Raw genomic sequence first — 16,392 nt, forward strand, 5'->3', positions numbered from 1 at the left:
TTAGCTAGCCTGTCTTCCCTCATCAATTGATTGACAATCTTCCCTTCCTTGCCTTATCCCTCTTTTAGAAGTTGTGAGCGCTTCCTCCATTTGCTTCCCCAGTTTCTTGGAGAAGAGGAAGAATGCTGCTGAGGAGCTCTTCCACCCCAGTTCTTGGGTCTCTCCTCTCCTCTTTCTCAGACAGCCCAAGCCTTCACAGCCACCACGAGGCCGCCGCCCCCGCCGCCGTCGCCGCGGCGTCGCGCAAGACCGGCCTCCATAGCCACCACGGCTTCTCTTTCCACCCGAAAGGGTCCCTCACTTTCGCCACCATCTCATGCAACTCCTCCCCCACCTCTCCTTCCGTGCACGACTTGGGCGACGCTCCCAACCAACGCAAGGGCGGCGCCGGCGGCTTCCGGCGAGCCCAATCAGACGGCAACTTGGAAGGCTTGGCCTTCAACATGTCTCCCTTGAGCAGCAGTGAAGATCAGTTCCGCGCCACGAGCCATGCTAAGAAGCCCTCGGTTCGGCCTCGAGGCATGATGTTGGAGACGATACCGTCTTTCTCGTTTCATAGGAACGGGCATGGCCGCGAGGACGAGGACGAAGAGAACAGCGATTTCGACATCGAGGAGGGAGAAGAGTACGAAGAATATGAAGAGGCATCGTTGGTGGAGAGTAGTGTGAAGTTCAGGGGGAGTAAAAGTATGAGTTTGATTGCGGAGGAGGAGGTGAGCAGCGTTGGTGGTGTGAATATGAATGAGAAGTCCGGTTTCGAAGCGAACCAAGAGAGGGTCAGGCAACAAATGCATCTAGCGATAGGGCTCGGCGGCGGAGGCGATTGGGGCGGTGACGGCGGCAGCAGAGGCGGCAGGGGGTCTAATTCGTCGGACGACGGAGCCGATGATGGAAATAATCGGGGGGTTGAAGAGCATTATAAGAAAATGGTGGAGGAGAGTCCTAACAACTCTTTGTTTCTCAGAAACTATGCTCAATTTCTCTATCAGGTAAATTACAAGTCACTTCCTGTATTCTCCGTGTCAGATGATTTCAATTTGTGAAATGTTGAGATTTACATGGCATAACAGTTCTCACCAGTCATCACCCAGTACTCCTTTTTCTCAAAACGAGTAATTTGTCTAGGACTTTCCAGGTGATATAATCACTGGCTCTTCTTGGAAATTCTGATGAATCAGTTGCAGAAACTAATATCATCTTACCACGATTGCACGAACCTATTCGTTATTCGTTATTTTGGGTTTTTTAAGGTTATGCTATACGAGGTTCTTGAATATTTGGCAATTGGTGCAGTTATCACGTCAGTTAAATCCGCCGACGCGGGTTAATCAGAAAGAAGATGCAAATTATTGAGTAACAAATCGAACTCTATCACGCCTCGCACGGTGATGGTTAATTTGGACGAATGCTCGACTCTAAATCGACAATCATTCGGGAATTCCTATTGAAGAACATCTCCTGCTACTTTGCCACGATTTCCTGACCTGTCTAATAAATTTTGCCAACGTCTCTATTACCAGACACAGGGAGACCTGGAGAGAGCAGAGGAATACTATGCTCGCGCCATTTTGGCGGATCCTCGAGACGGCGAGATCCTGTCGCAATACGCGAAGCTAGTATGGGAGCTCCATCGCGACCAACCGAGAGCGTCGACGTACTTCGAGCGTGCTGTTCAAGCTGCCCCTGAAGACAGGTTTGTGTCTGCACATTTCGCCAACTGATCTATTGCATTGCGCTTCAACTTTGACTGCCTCTGAGGACATACCGACTCATAAGTCATCATCCTTTCACGAACGCAGCCATGTTCAAGCAGCATATGCTAGTTTTCTATGGGAAATAGACGAAGACGAGCAGGGCGAAGATGAAGATGAAGAGGAAGCGTCGCTTGCCGCTTATGCAATGTCGCCGCAGTTTCGGGGGCGGGCTACGGCTTCTGTCGGCGCCTAACCGCGGAAGTTCTCTCAGAATCAACAGAGTTGACACGGCAAGAAGTAGGACATGCCATTCACATATCAGACACTACTCCGTTTTCCTTTTTGGTAGGCTATATACATAAGATTCTAGTTAGGACAAGAAAAGTGTACAATATTGCATTTTCACATGAGAATGCGTAAAGTTTCCCTTTTGGTGTTACCGTGCTAGGCTCTATCGAAATGTGATTTTTGTAAATTCGTATCATGTTTGATTTTATGTCAACGAATCGTCTCATGATTTGCCACCCCCGTTAAGGCGCATAAAATTCTACGATAAATATGTTGTAATGATAAAAACATGAATGAGGAAAGTAAATATTTCCTTTGAGTTTAGGGAACGAATTGAAATTTAAACTTCTTAGAATGAGGAAAAGAAAATCATTTCGTCTATTTTTTTACGTCGTATCGTCATTGCATCTTAAAATGGTCACAAACTTTATAACATCTTTTCGATAAAAGTTTGAGATTGAAGTGGCCATTGAGTTGGCTTTGTAATATAGGAAAATGACACAAATAATCCTTAAACTTTTAATTTGTGCAATGTGGTCCTTAAACTTTATTTAAATTTGTAATGTGATTCATAAATTTTCAGTAGATCAGGAATTGATTGAACATGTACTAAAAATTTAGAGACTACATTACATATTGGAGCAGAGTTTATGGATTATCCGTGTCATTTTCGCTCGTACTATCGTCTCACACGTTTAGCGCTCTCACGGAATTTCTCTGATATCACTCAAAAACCCCATGAAAATGTTTTCTTTACCAGTGACGCCATTAATGTCGCGTGATCGACCAAAGGTGTGCGGACATCTGGAAGCGGGAAGAGGGAGCACTTTCAATTCAAGGCTTCTATTGGTTTGCCACAGAAAAGGAAAAGCTCCAAGTGGGTCAGCCAAAAAACCGATCTTTCTGGCTCTTTCGTCGCCAGACCATCTTTCTTTTGCTCTTAGCAAGTGAAAGAAAAGGGAGAGAGAGAAAGCTCGCGAAAACCTGGTTCTGCAAATTTTCCGGGAAAATGGGGTGGAAGCACCCGGACGTGAGCTTGGAAGAGATGGTGAATCTGGTGAAGGGATTCGCGGATATCCTGATTCTCGCATCTGGGTACCAGTCTTCTGGCCTTTTAGCCCACTGGGACCAACAGAACGTCACCAAAGCCTTCCAATGGGGCGTCTTCTTCGAACATGTCTGTATCTTTTTCTTCTTTTTTGACGCCCTCGTGCTGATTTCTTAGTCTCTGATGACGAATTGAGTGATCTCGTTTCTGGGTGAATGATACAGAAAGTGTATGGTTTGTGCTGATTGATGCTTGTGGGTCTTGATGTTTTTATAGTTCGTAAATCTTCTGTCACTCGCTCTTTAATTTTTGGGTTTGTTGTAGCTTCAACAATGCGATGCACGACTTAATTTAACCTCCAACCCTTTCAATGTTGCCACTGTGAGAAATTTGAAAGAGCGTGTTTGCTTGAGCAAATGATAGTCACTCTAGTATGAATATAATCATAATTCTGGATTAGCCTGTCTTATTACTTCAAAGTCTGAACTAGGCCTTAGTTTTTTTTTGTTTCTAGCAACTGTAGCGGGATCGATGATTTCGTTAAAATCACTATCAGGTGTTCAAGTCCTTCAGCTGTTCAGAGGACTATGATGAGTCCGTGGAAGAACTTGATAAAGCTCTCTCTGTGATAGTAGCAGACGCTTCTTTCCCTCAGGTTGTAGGTAACAAATGGTTTTTCCAAGCTGTGAACCTTTGGAGAGTGTTATAATGATTTTTCCTGAAGCTAGTGTGCAAATTCTCAGCATTTTTCTCCCAATGTTCAGGGTCTAGCAAAACTATCCTCTGCTACTCTGAGTAGGGCTAGAGACATCGTGCTCGAGCAGTTGGTACATAGCTTGCCATTAAGAGATTCAAATCTCAGAGCACTTCTCTGTTCAACCGTTCAGATGGATCTTGATGTCCTTTCACGAGAAGATCCCGATTGCCTCAGCAGATACTTGGACACGTTGAGCCTGCAGAATACCTCTCTTGACTCACTTCACGATGGCAATTGTTCTGAGAAGTTTTCACCTTTTAATCACGCTGACATAGCAAATAATGAGATTGAAGAGCGTGGTAAGCAGAATGGGACGAGCTCTTGCATCCAAGAGCTTCTGAAAAGGCAGTCTGCCGTTTCGTGTATATTTTCAGCAGAGAAAAGCTTGGCTGTTATCTCTAAAGCTGTAAGTAGCAGTCAGCTGACTTTGTGCGACCAAAGCATTGCTAGGGAGCATCTAACGCATGATGGAGCTTCAAGGTGGGTGGCATGTAAGCGGTTTTCTTTTTTTTGATAAAGATGTCGGTTGATGTTTAAAAGTTTAACAGGAAGTTTGTTGAAACCCTTCAGTTAATTCCTTGTTGTCTTTAATAATTGATTGCTTCATTACATACCCTAACATCAGTGGTAAGAAGAAATCTGAACATTAGTTTAAGTTGCTACTTTTTGTTTTTTATTTGGATAAGTTGACTATTCCTTGAGCTTAGGACAGTCATATCACTACATCCTCCTTTGAAGAACTTATTTTTCTGGTGGAGCCATCACATCGGGCCAATGTATGAGCCACAGAGTACCCATTGCATTTGGACAAGGCAGTCCAATTTTATTCTGCCCTATTCAGAGAAAAGATCTCCGTAAAATATGTTAGGTGACTGCAGACCATGGCATTGTGGATTTTCACAGCTCAGCAAACTTAAAAAATTAGGTGGAGTGCGTCTGCTCTTGCAATTAGATTGCATTACGTGGTGACTATTAGTAGATGGTGCTTGGGTTTTACTGTTAAAGAACTTTTACATAGGTGCAGTGTGTTTAAATGTCTGTATGCCAATGTTATGGATGCTGAATGCTTTACCTGAAACCGCCTGCTTGCTAGTTTGCAGCACTGACTTTAGCTTGGCCTCACATTGAGAAATTTGAGTTGTCATTCAGGAATACTGATCAATTGGACGAGGTAAGAATTTGGTATCGCTGGAAAACAAGGAGCCTCACATATTTTGTCGATAAGAGAACTATCAGACTGGTATCTGGTGCCAGCATGATATTTGCTGCTTCTCAAACACAGTGGTTGCAAGTTTTTGAACGTCTGAATATGTCAGAAGAGAGAAATCTTGGCAGATTGTCTGACAAAATAGTACGTTTTTCCTCTCTTCTGGAAGTGCCAGATTATTGGTACCTGAATGATCATGCTCTCTGAGATTTCCAATATTGTCTAATTAATCCATTTTATGGATCATTCACTTCAAGACTAGAGATGATCTCTACATAAATTTGCGTAGATGCACAAAATTTTAAGGTCAATCTATTTACCCATTTAGATAATATCTTTCCTTGTTCACTAATAATGAGATAATTAAATATGAAGGAATGATGGACTGATCCTTAAGCGGAACATCCTCTTGAAGCTAAAGTACTAAAAATACATCAATGTGGACTCAGAGCCTTTTTCCTCCCTTTTTTACTGGCAATGATCTTCCCTTTCCTCTTCTTTGTAGGAACTTCTTTTATTAGGATGTGTTACCAGAAGATGGAGCTCAGTAATCAAACATCTTCAGTCAATTGCTTGTGATTCCTTCGCTAGTTCACAGAGATTTTCAGAAGTTTGCAACTTGCTTTCAGAAAGATCTCAAAATTTAGTTTTAAAAGAGAAGATGGTGCACTCAAAGGTATGATAATTTTGTAAGATCTTCATGTCAACTGCTTATGCTAACAAGTTAATTCATGGAATTTGTGAATGCTGGGTTAAGTTTCGATATTTTGCAATTGTGTGACTGCTGTTCAACTTGATCATCTTTTGTCATTGAAATCGGTTGCTTTGGGTATGAAAGATTGTGTGACTGCTGTTCAACTTTATCATCTTTTGTCATTGAAATCGGTTGCTTTGGCTATGAAAGAGACCTATCAGTTACATCATCACTACAGGTCAGCAGCTGCTCCTTCATAGTTTGTTGACAGCTGCTGCTTCCACTTGATCTGCCATTTTCCATTGGATTTGTGGTTGACCACCACTTAAAAGTTGCTGAACTCTATTGCCTTATGATATACAACTTGATTGAACTCAGACAATAAAGTTAGTAATAGTCTTTGTCATGAATAACTTGATAATAGGAATGATACTATTTATATGGATCATCATTCGTTTTTTTTTTTCTATATTCCACTGCCCTCCCTTAATCCTATATCTCATCACAACACCCCCCCTAACACCTTAAAAATAAGAGCAATACAGTTATTAACCTCCTCATACAATACAATCTGGAAACTGGCCTCTTAGGCCTCTGGTTCTCATTAAATGAAATAGAGGGATATAAATGATGCGATTTCGGTATTAGTGAGACAGTGTGATTGTCACATGATGTTCTTACTCCTCTTCTGTAGTTCCAGAAACTAAACTTTTTACTACCATCGAAGTTGGGGTTGCTTAGTGTTGCTTTAATGTAAGCAGGAAGGTCGCATCCTTGATTATCTTATGAATATATTGGATGATCAAGTTCGTCTGCTGTGGATGGTACCACCTGCTCTGTCAGCAGCCGCAATTCCTTCCTGGTAATCTGAGCATCTTTTTCTTCAAACTGTTTATCTCCGAGTTATCGTTGTCTGCGATTTTATCAGAAAAGTATACACACTTAACGTTCTGAATGGTGACACTGATAATCTTTGTATTTATTGAGCTTCACTAGGTAAAATGTTTTTTTATAAGTCAAGCCTCCTCTTTTGCGAGATTCAGAATGACTGTTACCCTGGCAGGTCACCTCTGTTCAGATTCTACGTGAGCCAGATTGAGATTCAGCTTAAAGAAGATTCTCCGATGCTAAGGTTTGTAATTCTAACTTCACTTTTTTTCCCAGTCATTCAGATCCATTACTCTTAGATTTCTTTCCAAAGCCAGGAAAAGATAACTTTATGAATTTGTTGATCTAAACAATTGCGTGACCTTTCCCTTGTAGGTGTTGTAGTTGCACTCAAGAAAGGAAGGAGCACAAAGATTGTGAGTATATGCAGCCATCTCTTCTTACTTCCTTGTGCATGCAGTTAATTATTTGCTTATATACGTGATTTCGGGGAGTACAATATTCCTTCCAGTGCATGATTCGAGAGAGCCAGTTGAACCCTCGTGCTCCTCATCATATGGGCTTCATGCTGCAAGGCCTAGTTTAGTTTCCAAATGTCTTATCGTGCTTGCAATAAATCTCACACGTATAATATCTCTTTAGGTCCTCCAAATGTAACCGATGATTTTGTTCCCTGCAGATCAGGGCATTTGCTCGAAGTGTTAATTGTTCTAAAAAATAAAGTTGTCTTTGAACAAAATTCATGCTTCATTTCTAGGTGAACTTACTGAGAGGATATGGTGTCTTCATATCTTTCACGTTCGTGGGCCTCAGTTGTGGCTTGGTGGCATTGATGAATGAGGTTTTGGTCTGCCTGTCTAAGCAGAGCTTCTTCCCTCCAAGTATAGCTTCCCCTGACCAGTTGAGTGCATTAACAGTCTTCATACAAGGAAAGTTTCACCTGCAAATGGCTTTTCAAGTGGTCTTTGTGATGATTTTTGGCTGATAAGTCGGTTGGCCACAGGCATTTTGGCAGTCAGGTAATTTTTGAAATCACGTGTAGCAGGATATAGTTAACAAACTTATATCTTAGGCTCTTAAAATTTTAGGGCATAAATACTGGTAACTGGCATGCGGAAGGTGAACAAAGAGTATCATGCCAGGCTATCATAGTGGGTCTATTTAAGTTTTGTGCATAGACTTTAAGATTGAACTGATAAGAAAAACTTTGGGATTGGACCATGAATTTTTCTTTCGTGATCTATTTGCATTTGCTCGTTTGTGGTACAAATATCTGGTTCTAATCTTCCAGATGTCAATTCTACTTTCAGCTTTGAACTGTCAGTGAAGTCCTCAAAGTACTACCCTTCAGGAGATTATGGATTGGTGGGCTAGATCAATTTCTTGGCTCTGACCTGGCTTCGAGTCCTGGAGAGCTAACCTTCTGATTTGATTTCTTTGTCAATGCAATGCAACACCACCTCAAGACCGTCCTTTTCTGCCTGTAAAAAAGGAAGTCCTTAGCCTTCTTAGTGTTAGCTTCTTTAGTTTGCCATGCCAATGACTGAGGTTGATGTTGTATGAGAGGGAGGTCGTCTTGAGTATGTAAACATATACTGCTACATTCGTTGTTGACTCAATGAAAGAATGCAGAACCCTGCTGTGTTCAACTAGTACTGATTCGGGTATAAAATGTTTGTCATGCCAGCATGTTGTCATCACGGTATACTATAGTTGACACGGTGATAAATTGAGTCTCATTCAAGGTCTTTTAGAATGTATCTCGTGTTGCTCTAAGTCTCTTTGCAATGTTCTACCACTATAGGTATGATGCGATGTTGCATATCTCTTTCTATAAAGCTAGCTAAATAGCCAGTGCTATGCACGAAGGAATTGGTAGATTTACCTCTGTTTTTGTTTGTCTATGAAACTGATTTTTAATCGGAAGGTATTTCAATCTGAGAACCTTCTTTGTGGTAATAATTACAGTACTGTACTATTTTGCAATGTTTTATATGCATAGACGAGAAGATCATCGTGGGATTCTTGTTGAAGTATATGATGGTAAGGCAGATGCGGGGTGGATGATGTCGAAGCAGACTCCCCATCATTACACAGACAAGATCATCGACATTCCGTGATCTACCGATGGACCGATATCAATCCTAAGAACTCGGATTGATTATTAGCATTGACTCGATCCATTATATTTTTTTTCAAATTATTTGACACGTTTTCTGGAGGGGACGAACCAACGACATAGGTCCTAGCTCACGGGGCGAGCAAGGACTCGGGTTCGGACACGGGGATCTTGATTTGAGCACTCGGCACTCGGCTCCTGTAGTTGGGATCTCAAGTTAGGTAACAAGTTCAATTGTTGCGCATGAAAATATTATCTGTTGGTGCATTTTCTTAGTGATGCTAAATGAGGCAAAATGAGGAAATGATTTTCCGACAGTCGTTTTTTTTTCGCAAAAGAAACGCACCAAAAATTCCAAAAATCCTCCAATCTAGATAATACACAATGGATAAGCAGCATCCAGCTAACAAGTGATCGTGAAGATTGTTAGGTCTTGATGCATGAGCATAAGCTGCGACATATCTAATCAGACCGAATAGAACTCGAAGAGCTGGCGCAATCATTCACACGCCTTCAATTCTCTTCAATAGTTGACGACACTTAACGAAGAATTGACACCTTAATTGGGCAATCAGCACTAAAATACAAAAAAATTTTGGTAGCAGTAATAGCTATACATTACATGTTTATTACAGGTTGACTGCCTATTACAGTGTTTACTTACAGTTATAGCTATTACATCGTAATCCTTATTATAGTCAAAACTATAATAACCGTTACATGCTAGTTCCCAACGTCTCTTTTCTTTGACTCACTTCAGCACTATAAGATGATAAATTAGAATTAGAATTTATATTAATTGTAACTATAGTTATTTATTTTTTGTAATGATAGCACCAATTATAATTATTTTGACATAATCGAATAATTAGCATAATTATTTGCTTACTAGGTATGATTACCTAAATTTTCACGGTAAAATATTATATATCCCATAATTATCTTAATTACTAATCATATCTAGTAATGCTCAAATTGTTATATACTAGCTTCTTCAATCAAATCATTAGTTGTGCAATTCTATTAATATAATCACATATTATATGATTAAATTTAAATCATAAAATTAAATAATGGACGCAAATCTATATATGAAATCGTGATATCTTGATGATTTATTTGGGGCATTACACTCATGATTTTGGCTTAAAGTGATGATTACTACAGCATAGTCTATATTTTAACAGAATCACTTATTATGTGCTTCACTTGTAATTAAATGAATTATTACTATAAATACATATTTGATATGATAAATTATACTAATATGAGAATAATTAAACTCATGAATCATGATTAACTATTAAAGTAATAATTATCATATTCCATCTGATTCTAAATTTTAAGAGGAATCTGGAAATTCTGATGCTATCCTCCCCTTATTATATATTTCGTTCATAAAATCAAATAGTGTAGCATGTATTACATCACTTAAACCTTACAGCATAATGATTATTACATTACAATCTAATTCCATTAATGCGATAAAGGGCCTGCAAGAGATTTAAGCGCTCCAAGAGTCCAGGTAACATCTTTCTTTGAAGAACAAATACAGGAGTTCATAACAGGGTGCTTCATCATTGACTTGGTGTGTGGCCATAAGGTGCTCCGGGAGCATAAATGGTTTCACTTACTAGTTCCAATCCATGTCCATATCAAAACTCAGAAGCCACAAACTTGAAAATCTAAAGAAATTGAAATGAAGCCAAAATTACAAGGCAATAGAGAAGGTCGACCTCGGTAATAGATGCTTGATCTCACAGAATAGTGCACCCTCAGACATCATTTCGCAACATTATTCATAAAGGAACATGTAAAGTGTACCGCCACGGCGGACCGACCAATTCTCTCCTTATTTCTTTGTCTTATCAAGAACTTCCATATACCTCTTTGGAATTCCATACTGTTCGATCAGATGTCTCGCCAGATCATCAATCACACCACCTTGGACCAAAACCTCGTACCCCTTTTTACCTGAGATGTCAACCACATCCGACTTAGATAAACATGAAATCGAACGGTTTTCAAGATAATATTAACATCTGCGTAATGCAAAGGAGGTCGCCAAAATAGCCTGCAGGATGATATCAAATCCAAATCCAAAGCCTAATGTTTTCTGAACCTAAGATGCCACTATTTCAGATTTCTTTACTTGCATGATTTAGCTGCTCCTAGGCTGATTCCATCAACACGAGACAATCCAAGGCAAGGGCATAACAAAGTCTTTGTGCTTACAAAAAACTTTCTTTCCGCCTCGCCAAATTACAGCAGTTTTTGCTTCTCACAGGGTATAGATTTTCTTTGTTTCCTCATTGAGACGAGCTGCACGTGAGAGCATAATGCAACTGGCAGCTTTCACAAACCAAGGCACCAGGTTTCAATTTTTTTTTTGAAATGGAAGAGAAGCAATCTATTGAACTCCTACTTCCTATTGTTAGGATAAGCTCAGCCAAGCCAATTACACAAGTAAGATTTTGATTTCTGCAGTGAAAGGCAAACTGATCGCCAAAGTCCTACCGACATGTTTTCTCTGGCCTGCCATAAGTAGAATATGACAGTAGAAACTGCTTATTTATACAACAGAGTATCTAGGAGTAGCATACCTGGTAGTTCAGCCACTGTTGTGCTACAGGCAAATTTCTTCTGCAGCTCCGATGCCAATGCTTCTGGATCCACTAAAAATGCTTCGAGACCAGATAGTCTCGTAACCTTTTTGTTACCCTGCCTTCGTTCTGTCATTATCTGAATAGCTTTCAAGGCACCCTTACGAACAACTGAATCACTTCCTCTGGTAACTACGTGATGTGGTTGCATGCGGCTAATGAATGTTGATCCCAGGTCTTTCTTATGAATTTCTGACGGGTACATTGATCCTTTCTTTATGGCTCCTTTAAACAGTGCATCACACAGTATGGCATCCAACACCACAGTGGACCTGTCTGTTGGCTTAACCAGATTTTCTTGCTCAACGTATCTAAATACAATATCAGTTGCTTCTGAAGCAGTACAGAGTTTTCCCCTATCAGCTCCTACAGAAGTGAAAATGGCATTGACATGCACACTTGGTTTGTAGACCTCCACCACATTAAGAGTTTTATCCGACTGACTTTCCTTTGCAGCATGATCACCAACTTGGTCACTTTTCTCCACAGGCCGTTTTTCTGGTCTGAATGCTGAGTAATCAGGATGATTTCGATTAACTCCTAATAATACTACTTCCTTCTTATATTTATCTTCTTTTACAGAAACCTGTCCAAAGAACCAGAGAAGGTCATACGAAATTAATCATACAGGTATACATTTAGCGGTGCAAAGGCCAAAGAAGAGCCTCATTTGTCCTCTTAAAAAAAGAGCAAGCCAAAAAACTACGACAGAAGAGACCTTTTTGCACTAAGTTCACAACTATTCCCCGACTGAACAGCTATTGAAGCAATAAATGTGAAAGATGATAGATATTGCTAAAAGCCATGTAAATTAAAGATATACTACTGGGCACATGTTGGAATCATAGAGCTTTAGCACTAGAACAAACTTAAAGCTCACTAACAGTGCAGGTATACACACCAGTCCGGCAGTTGATTTCGCCTGCAACCACTTTGACAATTTCTTGTATGAAGACTTCTTGATATCAAGAGTGACACCTTGAGGCCTACAAGGCAATACATGGTTTGACCTGCAGCAATCACATGAGAAGAATGTAAAACGTGTCCCAAGTAAAATACATCCAGTGAAATGTCAAAATAATTTGGCATGTACATCGACATGGGTATGGCAAAGAGCAGATGATCATAAAGTCTTGCTAAAGCAAGGATAATGAGTACGGAAAATCAAGATATTATAACATCATAAGCATCTTAGGCTTTCAGTCAAGCCAGCTTTCTAATTTTCTTGGATATAATACTCTTCGATCATTAGAACTCCTAATTCGCAGGTTGCCTGAAAGAGATCAATCTCCTTGTCCCTCAACTGACTGTTAAACAGCATCGAGAGAGACATACTCTGCTATCCATAGAAATCCTCCATCTTTTTCATTTTCAAGCATAAAATATAATTCAGCCAGATTAGGCTAGAACATACAAATCAACTATAAAAAGCAAAACAATTCTGCTTGGGAATAAACTAGGACCTAAAAAGTTATGAATGCAATCTAAACTTAGCTAGACGTCTCACACAGAATAGCGAGAGAAGTGATGATACTATACTCTCAACCACAAGGCATACTAGTTCATGTTTCCTAAAACTGGATATGATGATATTATGCAGGTTTCATATTGCTATGCACAATTTACTACCAGGTGAATATTGGAACCATAGCAACTACATTCACATAAACCAATACAGAGTCTACTCTGCTTCTGTGGAGTAAAACAACTAGGATCATGCTCTAGAAACACGCAAACAAATAAGGCAACTAGTAGACACCAGAATAGAGCCCGGTCAGAAATGCACAGCATGGTACCTAACAAATCCAGACATATGGATCAACATAAGGCATGGATCCATGAGTGATTTAGTTCTCCCACGAAGCTAAAACTCACACAGTTTTGTCACAAGGTGCATAAGCGACCCAAACAGGTTTGAGAGGCATCTAAACACAGCCAAACTAAGATCCAGCAGATTCTTGTCCTTGGGGCTGGGAATGTTAGGATTCTTTACCATAATGTGCTTCCAGGCATAGGAAGGTCTTTGTCCTTGATGGTTGTATGCAGGGCTTGCAAGAGGCATTTGTCAAGAAGTGCATCTACATCTGCAGATGTGAAATTATGCTGGTCTTCAACATTTGATCCCTCAGCAGAAACATCATCTGCAACCGTCAAAGTACCAATATCTGCAACTAATTTATCTGAACTTTCAGTACTACCATCCATCTTTCTCATCTGAATAGAGTCGGGATTTATTTCATTAACAGACTCAGTCATGTCTTCATCTTCAGCACCATCCTCTTGATCATTTGAAACCTTGCTTTGACCTTCACAAGCAGTTGACTCCTGGCGAGATGATAAGAAAGCAGGGTCTTCAAACACCACATCCTCCAAGAAACCAGCATTTGGAGCAAACCGGCCCTCGGCAGTCTCCCTAATTACGTTCCAGACAAAATGATAAGATAACCTGAAAATTGTATAACTCGATTAAGCCCAAAATTAGTTTTTGGAAATACTTACCAAAGGAGGTCCCGATAGTGATGGGTTATTCTCAAAGCCTTTCCACGTAAACCAGCTTTCAAGGCTTCACTGCTGCTCATTGTGGTAGTTCCCACCTGTTTAAGTTTGGATTGGTATTTAACACAAAGAGAATAGCATAACAGCAAGGAAACGAAAGGTCATGAGAAAATCTAAAGAGACACTCACAGCTATTGGAGCAGGATTGCCAGGGACTTTAACTGCCCATATCTCCCCCGCCGCAAATGAAGGTAGGCCTTCAGGAGGCACACTAATTCCAGGAAACATCAAATCTGCTCCACCAATGATAAAGCGAGATACTTCGCCTCCCTTGAGTAGGAAAGCAGGTACAATTTCAGGGACTCTCCAAAGAGCATAGACTGCAGCAATAAAAGCAGAACCATCAAATCATGCAAAATTTTCAAGGACACAGATTACTAATTGCAATGATATACTATAGGTCAAGATCTCATGTTCCACAAGGTGTACTGATATTTTGAAGCTTTCTGCTCCTTCCTTTTCCCTTCTTTCCTCTTTTGAGGTTCTATACTTTCACAGCTTCTAAGCAATGAAATCTCTTAAGCAAGCACCTTGAACTAGCTGTGTGAATATAAAGGTGCAGAAGCATCGCCATGCACAGCGTCAGGGGAAGGGTCGGACGACTTTGGGTCTAATGTATGCATCCGTACACTCAATTTAAAAAAAAAAAAAAACATTAGGAGTAAAGAATATGAGCAGTGGCATAATCAAATATTACAATGCTTAAGCCACAGCATCCCATAAAAAAACTCAAAAACCACCTCAACACAAGAAGAAATCTTTCACCACCAATAGCTGACTGTCCTAAAAGAACCCAAATAACGTTAATATAGGCTTCATTTACTTGAGTCAAATAAAAAATCATAAAGAATCACGGACAGATATATGGTTCTACAGAGTGGAGATTGAGCAAAAACAATGGCCCAAACAATTGTGTGATCTTTGGTAATGTGAACTTTCATTGAGAGGGTGCTGTCAGTAATGAAGCCTTGAAAGCTGAGCAGTAAGTTTAGCAGGACACATAATGGCAAATTCGGAAGAAAGCAAACCTCATTTCTAGCAAAAAAGTGCGGACATATAAATGCTTACCTGAAGGAAATATTTCCGAGCCTCTTCCATCAATGTCAAAGAACATTGGAAATTCGCCTTCCACACTGTACACATGCACTCGGTTTTGAAGCTTTGCAACCATCATCTCGGCCTAGAATAAACATGCCAGAGGGACACCTACGCTCGATTAGTGCACTATTAAAGTGATGTGATAAGTTCTTTAAGTCACTAGTAATTTGAATGAAAGTTCAAAATGTAAATATAATTTGGTCATTTCTCGGAGATTGGTCGGTGAGTAACGTTCACGTTCTTTTGATCTTCGTAGGTGTAGCAAGCTCTCTCATTTGATCAAACAAATGCCATGTTGCTAGGCTACTCAAGGAGGAACTCCGTGACACACATCTTTTCAAAAAGGATTAGGAAGCTATATCTTCCAGAGCAGCAGTTTGCACACTCTTAGCGAAAACTATGAAGTGCCCATAACTTTCAATTGCTTGTAAACATTGCAAATCACCATTTTCTTCTTCTTTTTGAATTGTCCACTTATCGTTCAACTTGCAAACATCCTTGGGATGAACAATTAAGTAGGATGATTTCATCCATCATACACGCAGTTTGCAGGTAAAAATCCAATTTTTCTTCGGCACTGCCACACCTTTCATCGGTTCAGTGTCGCCTGAAAGCAACCGCGTAGCAGTAAGCTAAAAGAAGCCTCGCGAGTTCAATGCAGCAGCAATACAAACCAACACCCGGGGACCCGAACCGACATCGCAATCGAATCCGCCGCGCCAAAGAGCCGGAACACGCCACTTCAACGCGGCATTGCGAATCGGAACCGACTCAGAAAAACACAAACTCATCCACCAAACAAGCAGACCCCTCCTCCATCGGAAGACGGAATCCGGAACGGCATCCGCCAGAACCCAATCGGGCTCAAACGTTTTCATTAAGAATAAAGGAATCAAAAAGAAGGAGACGACGAAGAAGGAGGAGGAGCTCACTTTAGGAGGGAGGAGGGCGTCGAGATCGGAGTCGGAGCACCTGGGGAACTTGTCCCTGACTGCCCGCCGCAGCTTCTTCTTGTCGGCGCCGGACAGCCTCTGCTGCGTCTTAGCTTCGAGCGCCTTCTTGAACATCTTCTCCTTCTCCTTCTTCTTCCTCTTCTCCTTCTTCTTCTTCTTCTTCCCCGATGAATCTCTCAGAGAGCAGAGCCACCACGGACAGCGACGCAAGCTGCGGCTTCGAGAAAGCTCTGATCTTTTTTCTCTTCGCGCAGGAGTTATGGCGGCGACAGAGGGGCTGAGCCGCACCGCAACGACGCCGTTGTCGGAAAAAAAATAACCTTCTTTTTCCTTTTCCTTTTTCTTTGTCCTTTGTCTTTCTTTTTATCGGTCAAGGAAAAAAGAACTAAAAACAGAATATCAAATTTATTAATTTTTTCATGACCAG

At 40.7% G+C, this 16,392-nt stretch overlaps 3 protein-coding genes across 6 annotated transcripts; 2 read left to right on the forward strand and 1 right to left on the reverse strand.

Annotated features, from left to right (window-relative positions):
* LOC115677015 (uncharacterized) lies at positions 1-2,169 on the forward strand. Its single transcript, XM_030600065.2, has 3 exons — positions 1-989; positions 1,521-1,693; positions 1,800-2,169. Exons 1-3 carry the CDS (start codon positions 123-125, stop codon positions 1,945-1,947), a joined length of 1,188 nt encoding a protein of 395 aa, XP_030455925.2. The 5' UTR covers positions 1-122; the 3' UTR covers positions 1,948-2,169.
* Positions 2,170-2,654: 485 nt separating this feature from the next.
* On the forward strand, positions 2,655-8,262 carry LOC115677216 (uncharacterized). Of its 2 annotated transcripts, XR_004005254.2 has the most exons (10): positions 2,655-3,159; positions 3,587-3,685; positions 3,795-4,267; positions 4,937-5,138; positions 5,500-5,670; positions 6,450-6,550; positions 6,752-6,820; positions 6,952-6,992; positions 7,334-7,595; positions 7,887-8,262. XR_004005254.2 is itself a non-coding variant. In XM_056316249.1 (9 exons), the coding sequence occupies exons 1-9, from the start codon at positions 2,992-2,994 to the stop codon at positions 7,414-7,416; spliced, it is 1,407 nt and encodes a 468-aa protein (XP_056172224.1). In that variant the 5' UTR covers positions 2,655-2,991; the 3' UTR covers positions 7,417-8,262. The 2 variants fall into 2 exon arrangements, 1 of the variants encoding a protein (XP_056172224.1); XM_056316249.1 differs by having other exon boundaries at positions 7,334-8,262.
* A 2,133-nt stretch (positions 8,263-10,395) lies between these two features.
* Positions 10,396-16,184, reverse strand: LOC130139556 (uncharacterized). Of its 3 annotated transcripts, none has more exons than XM_056316767.1 (8): positions 15,945-16,184; positions 14,983-15,094; positions 14,044-14,234; positions 13,858-13,952; positions 13,352-13,771; positions 12,260-12,368; positions 11,299-11,944; positions 10,396-10,669 (listed from the first exon to the last, which is right to left on the reverse strand). In XM_056316767.1, the coding sequence occupies exons 1-8, from the start codon at positions 16,077-16,079 to the stop codon at positions 10,548-10,550; spliced, it is 1,830 nt and encodes a 609-aa protein (XP_056172742.1). In that variant the 5' UTR covers positions 16,080-16,184; the 3' UTR covers positions 10,396-10,547. The 3 variants fall into 3 exon arrangements, with proteins under 3 accessions (XP_056172742.1, XP_056172743.1, XP_056172744.1); XM_056316768.1 differs by having other exon boundaries at positions 14,983-15,120; positions 15,945-16,074; XM_056316769.1 differs by lacking the exon at positions 14,983-15,094 and having other exon boundaries at positions 15,945-16,069.
* Positions 16,185-16,392: the final 208 nt, after the last annotated feature.

This window comes from Syzygium oleosum, unplaced genomic scaffold, assembly GCF_021117445.2.
Source record: "Syzygium oleosum isolate NSW1041296 unplaced genomic scaffold, Sole_v2.1 Sole_v2.12, whole genome shotgun sequence".
In the NCBI taxonomy this organism is placed as follows: Eukaryota; Viridiplantae; Streptophyta; class Magnoliopsida; order Myrtales; family Myrtaceae; genus Syzygium; species Syzygium oleosum.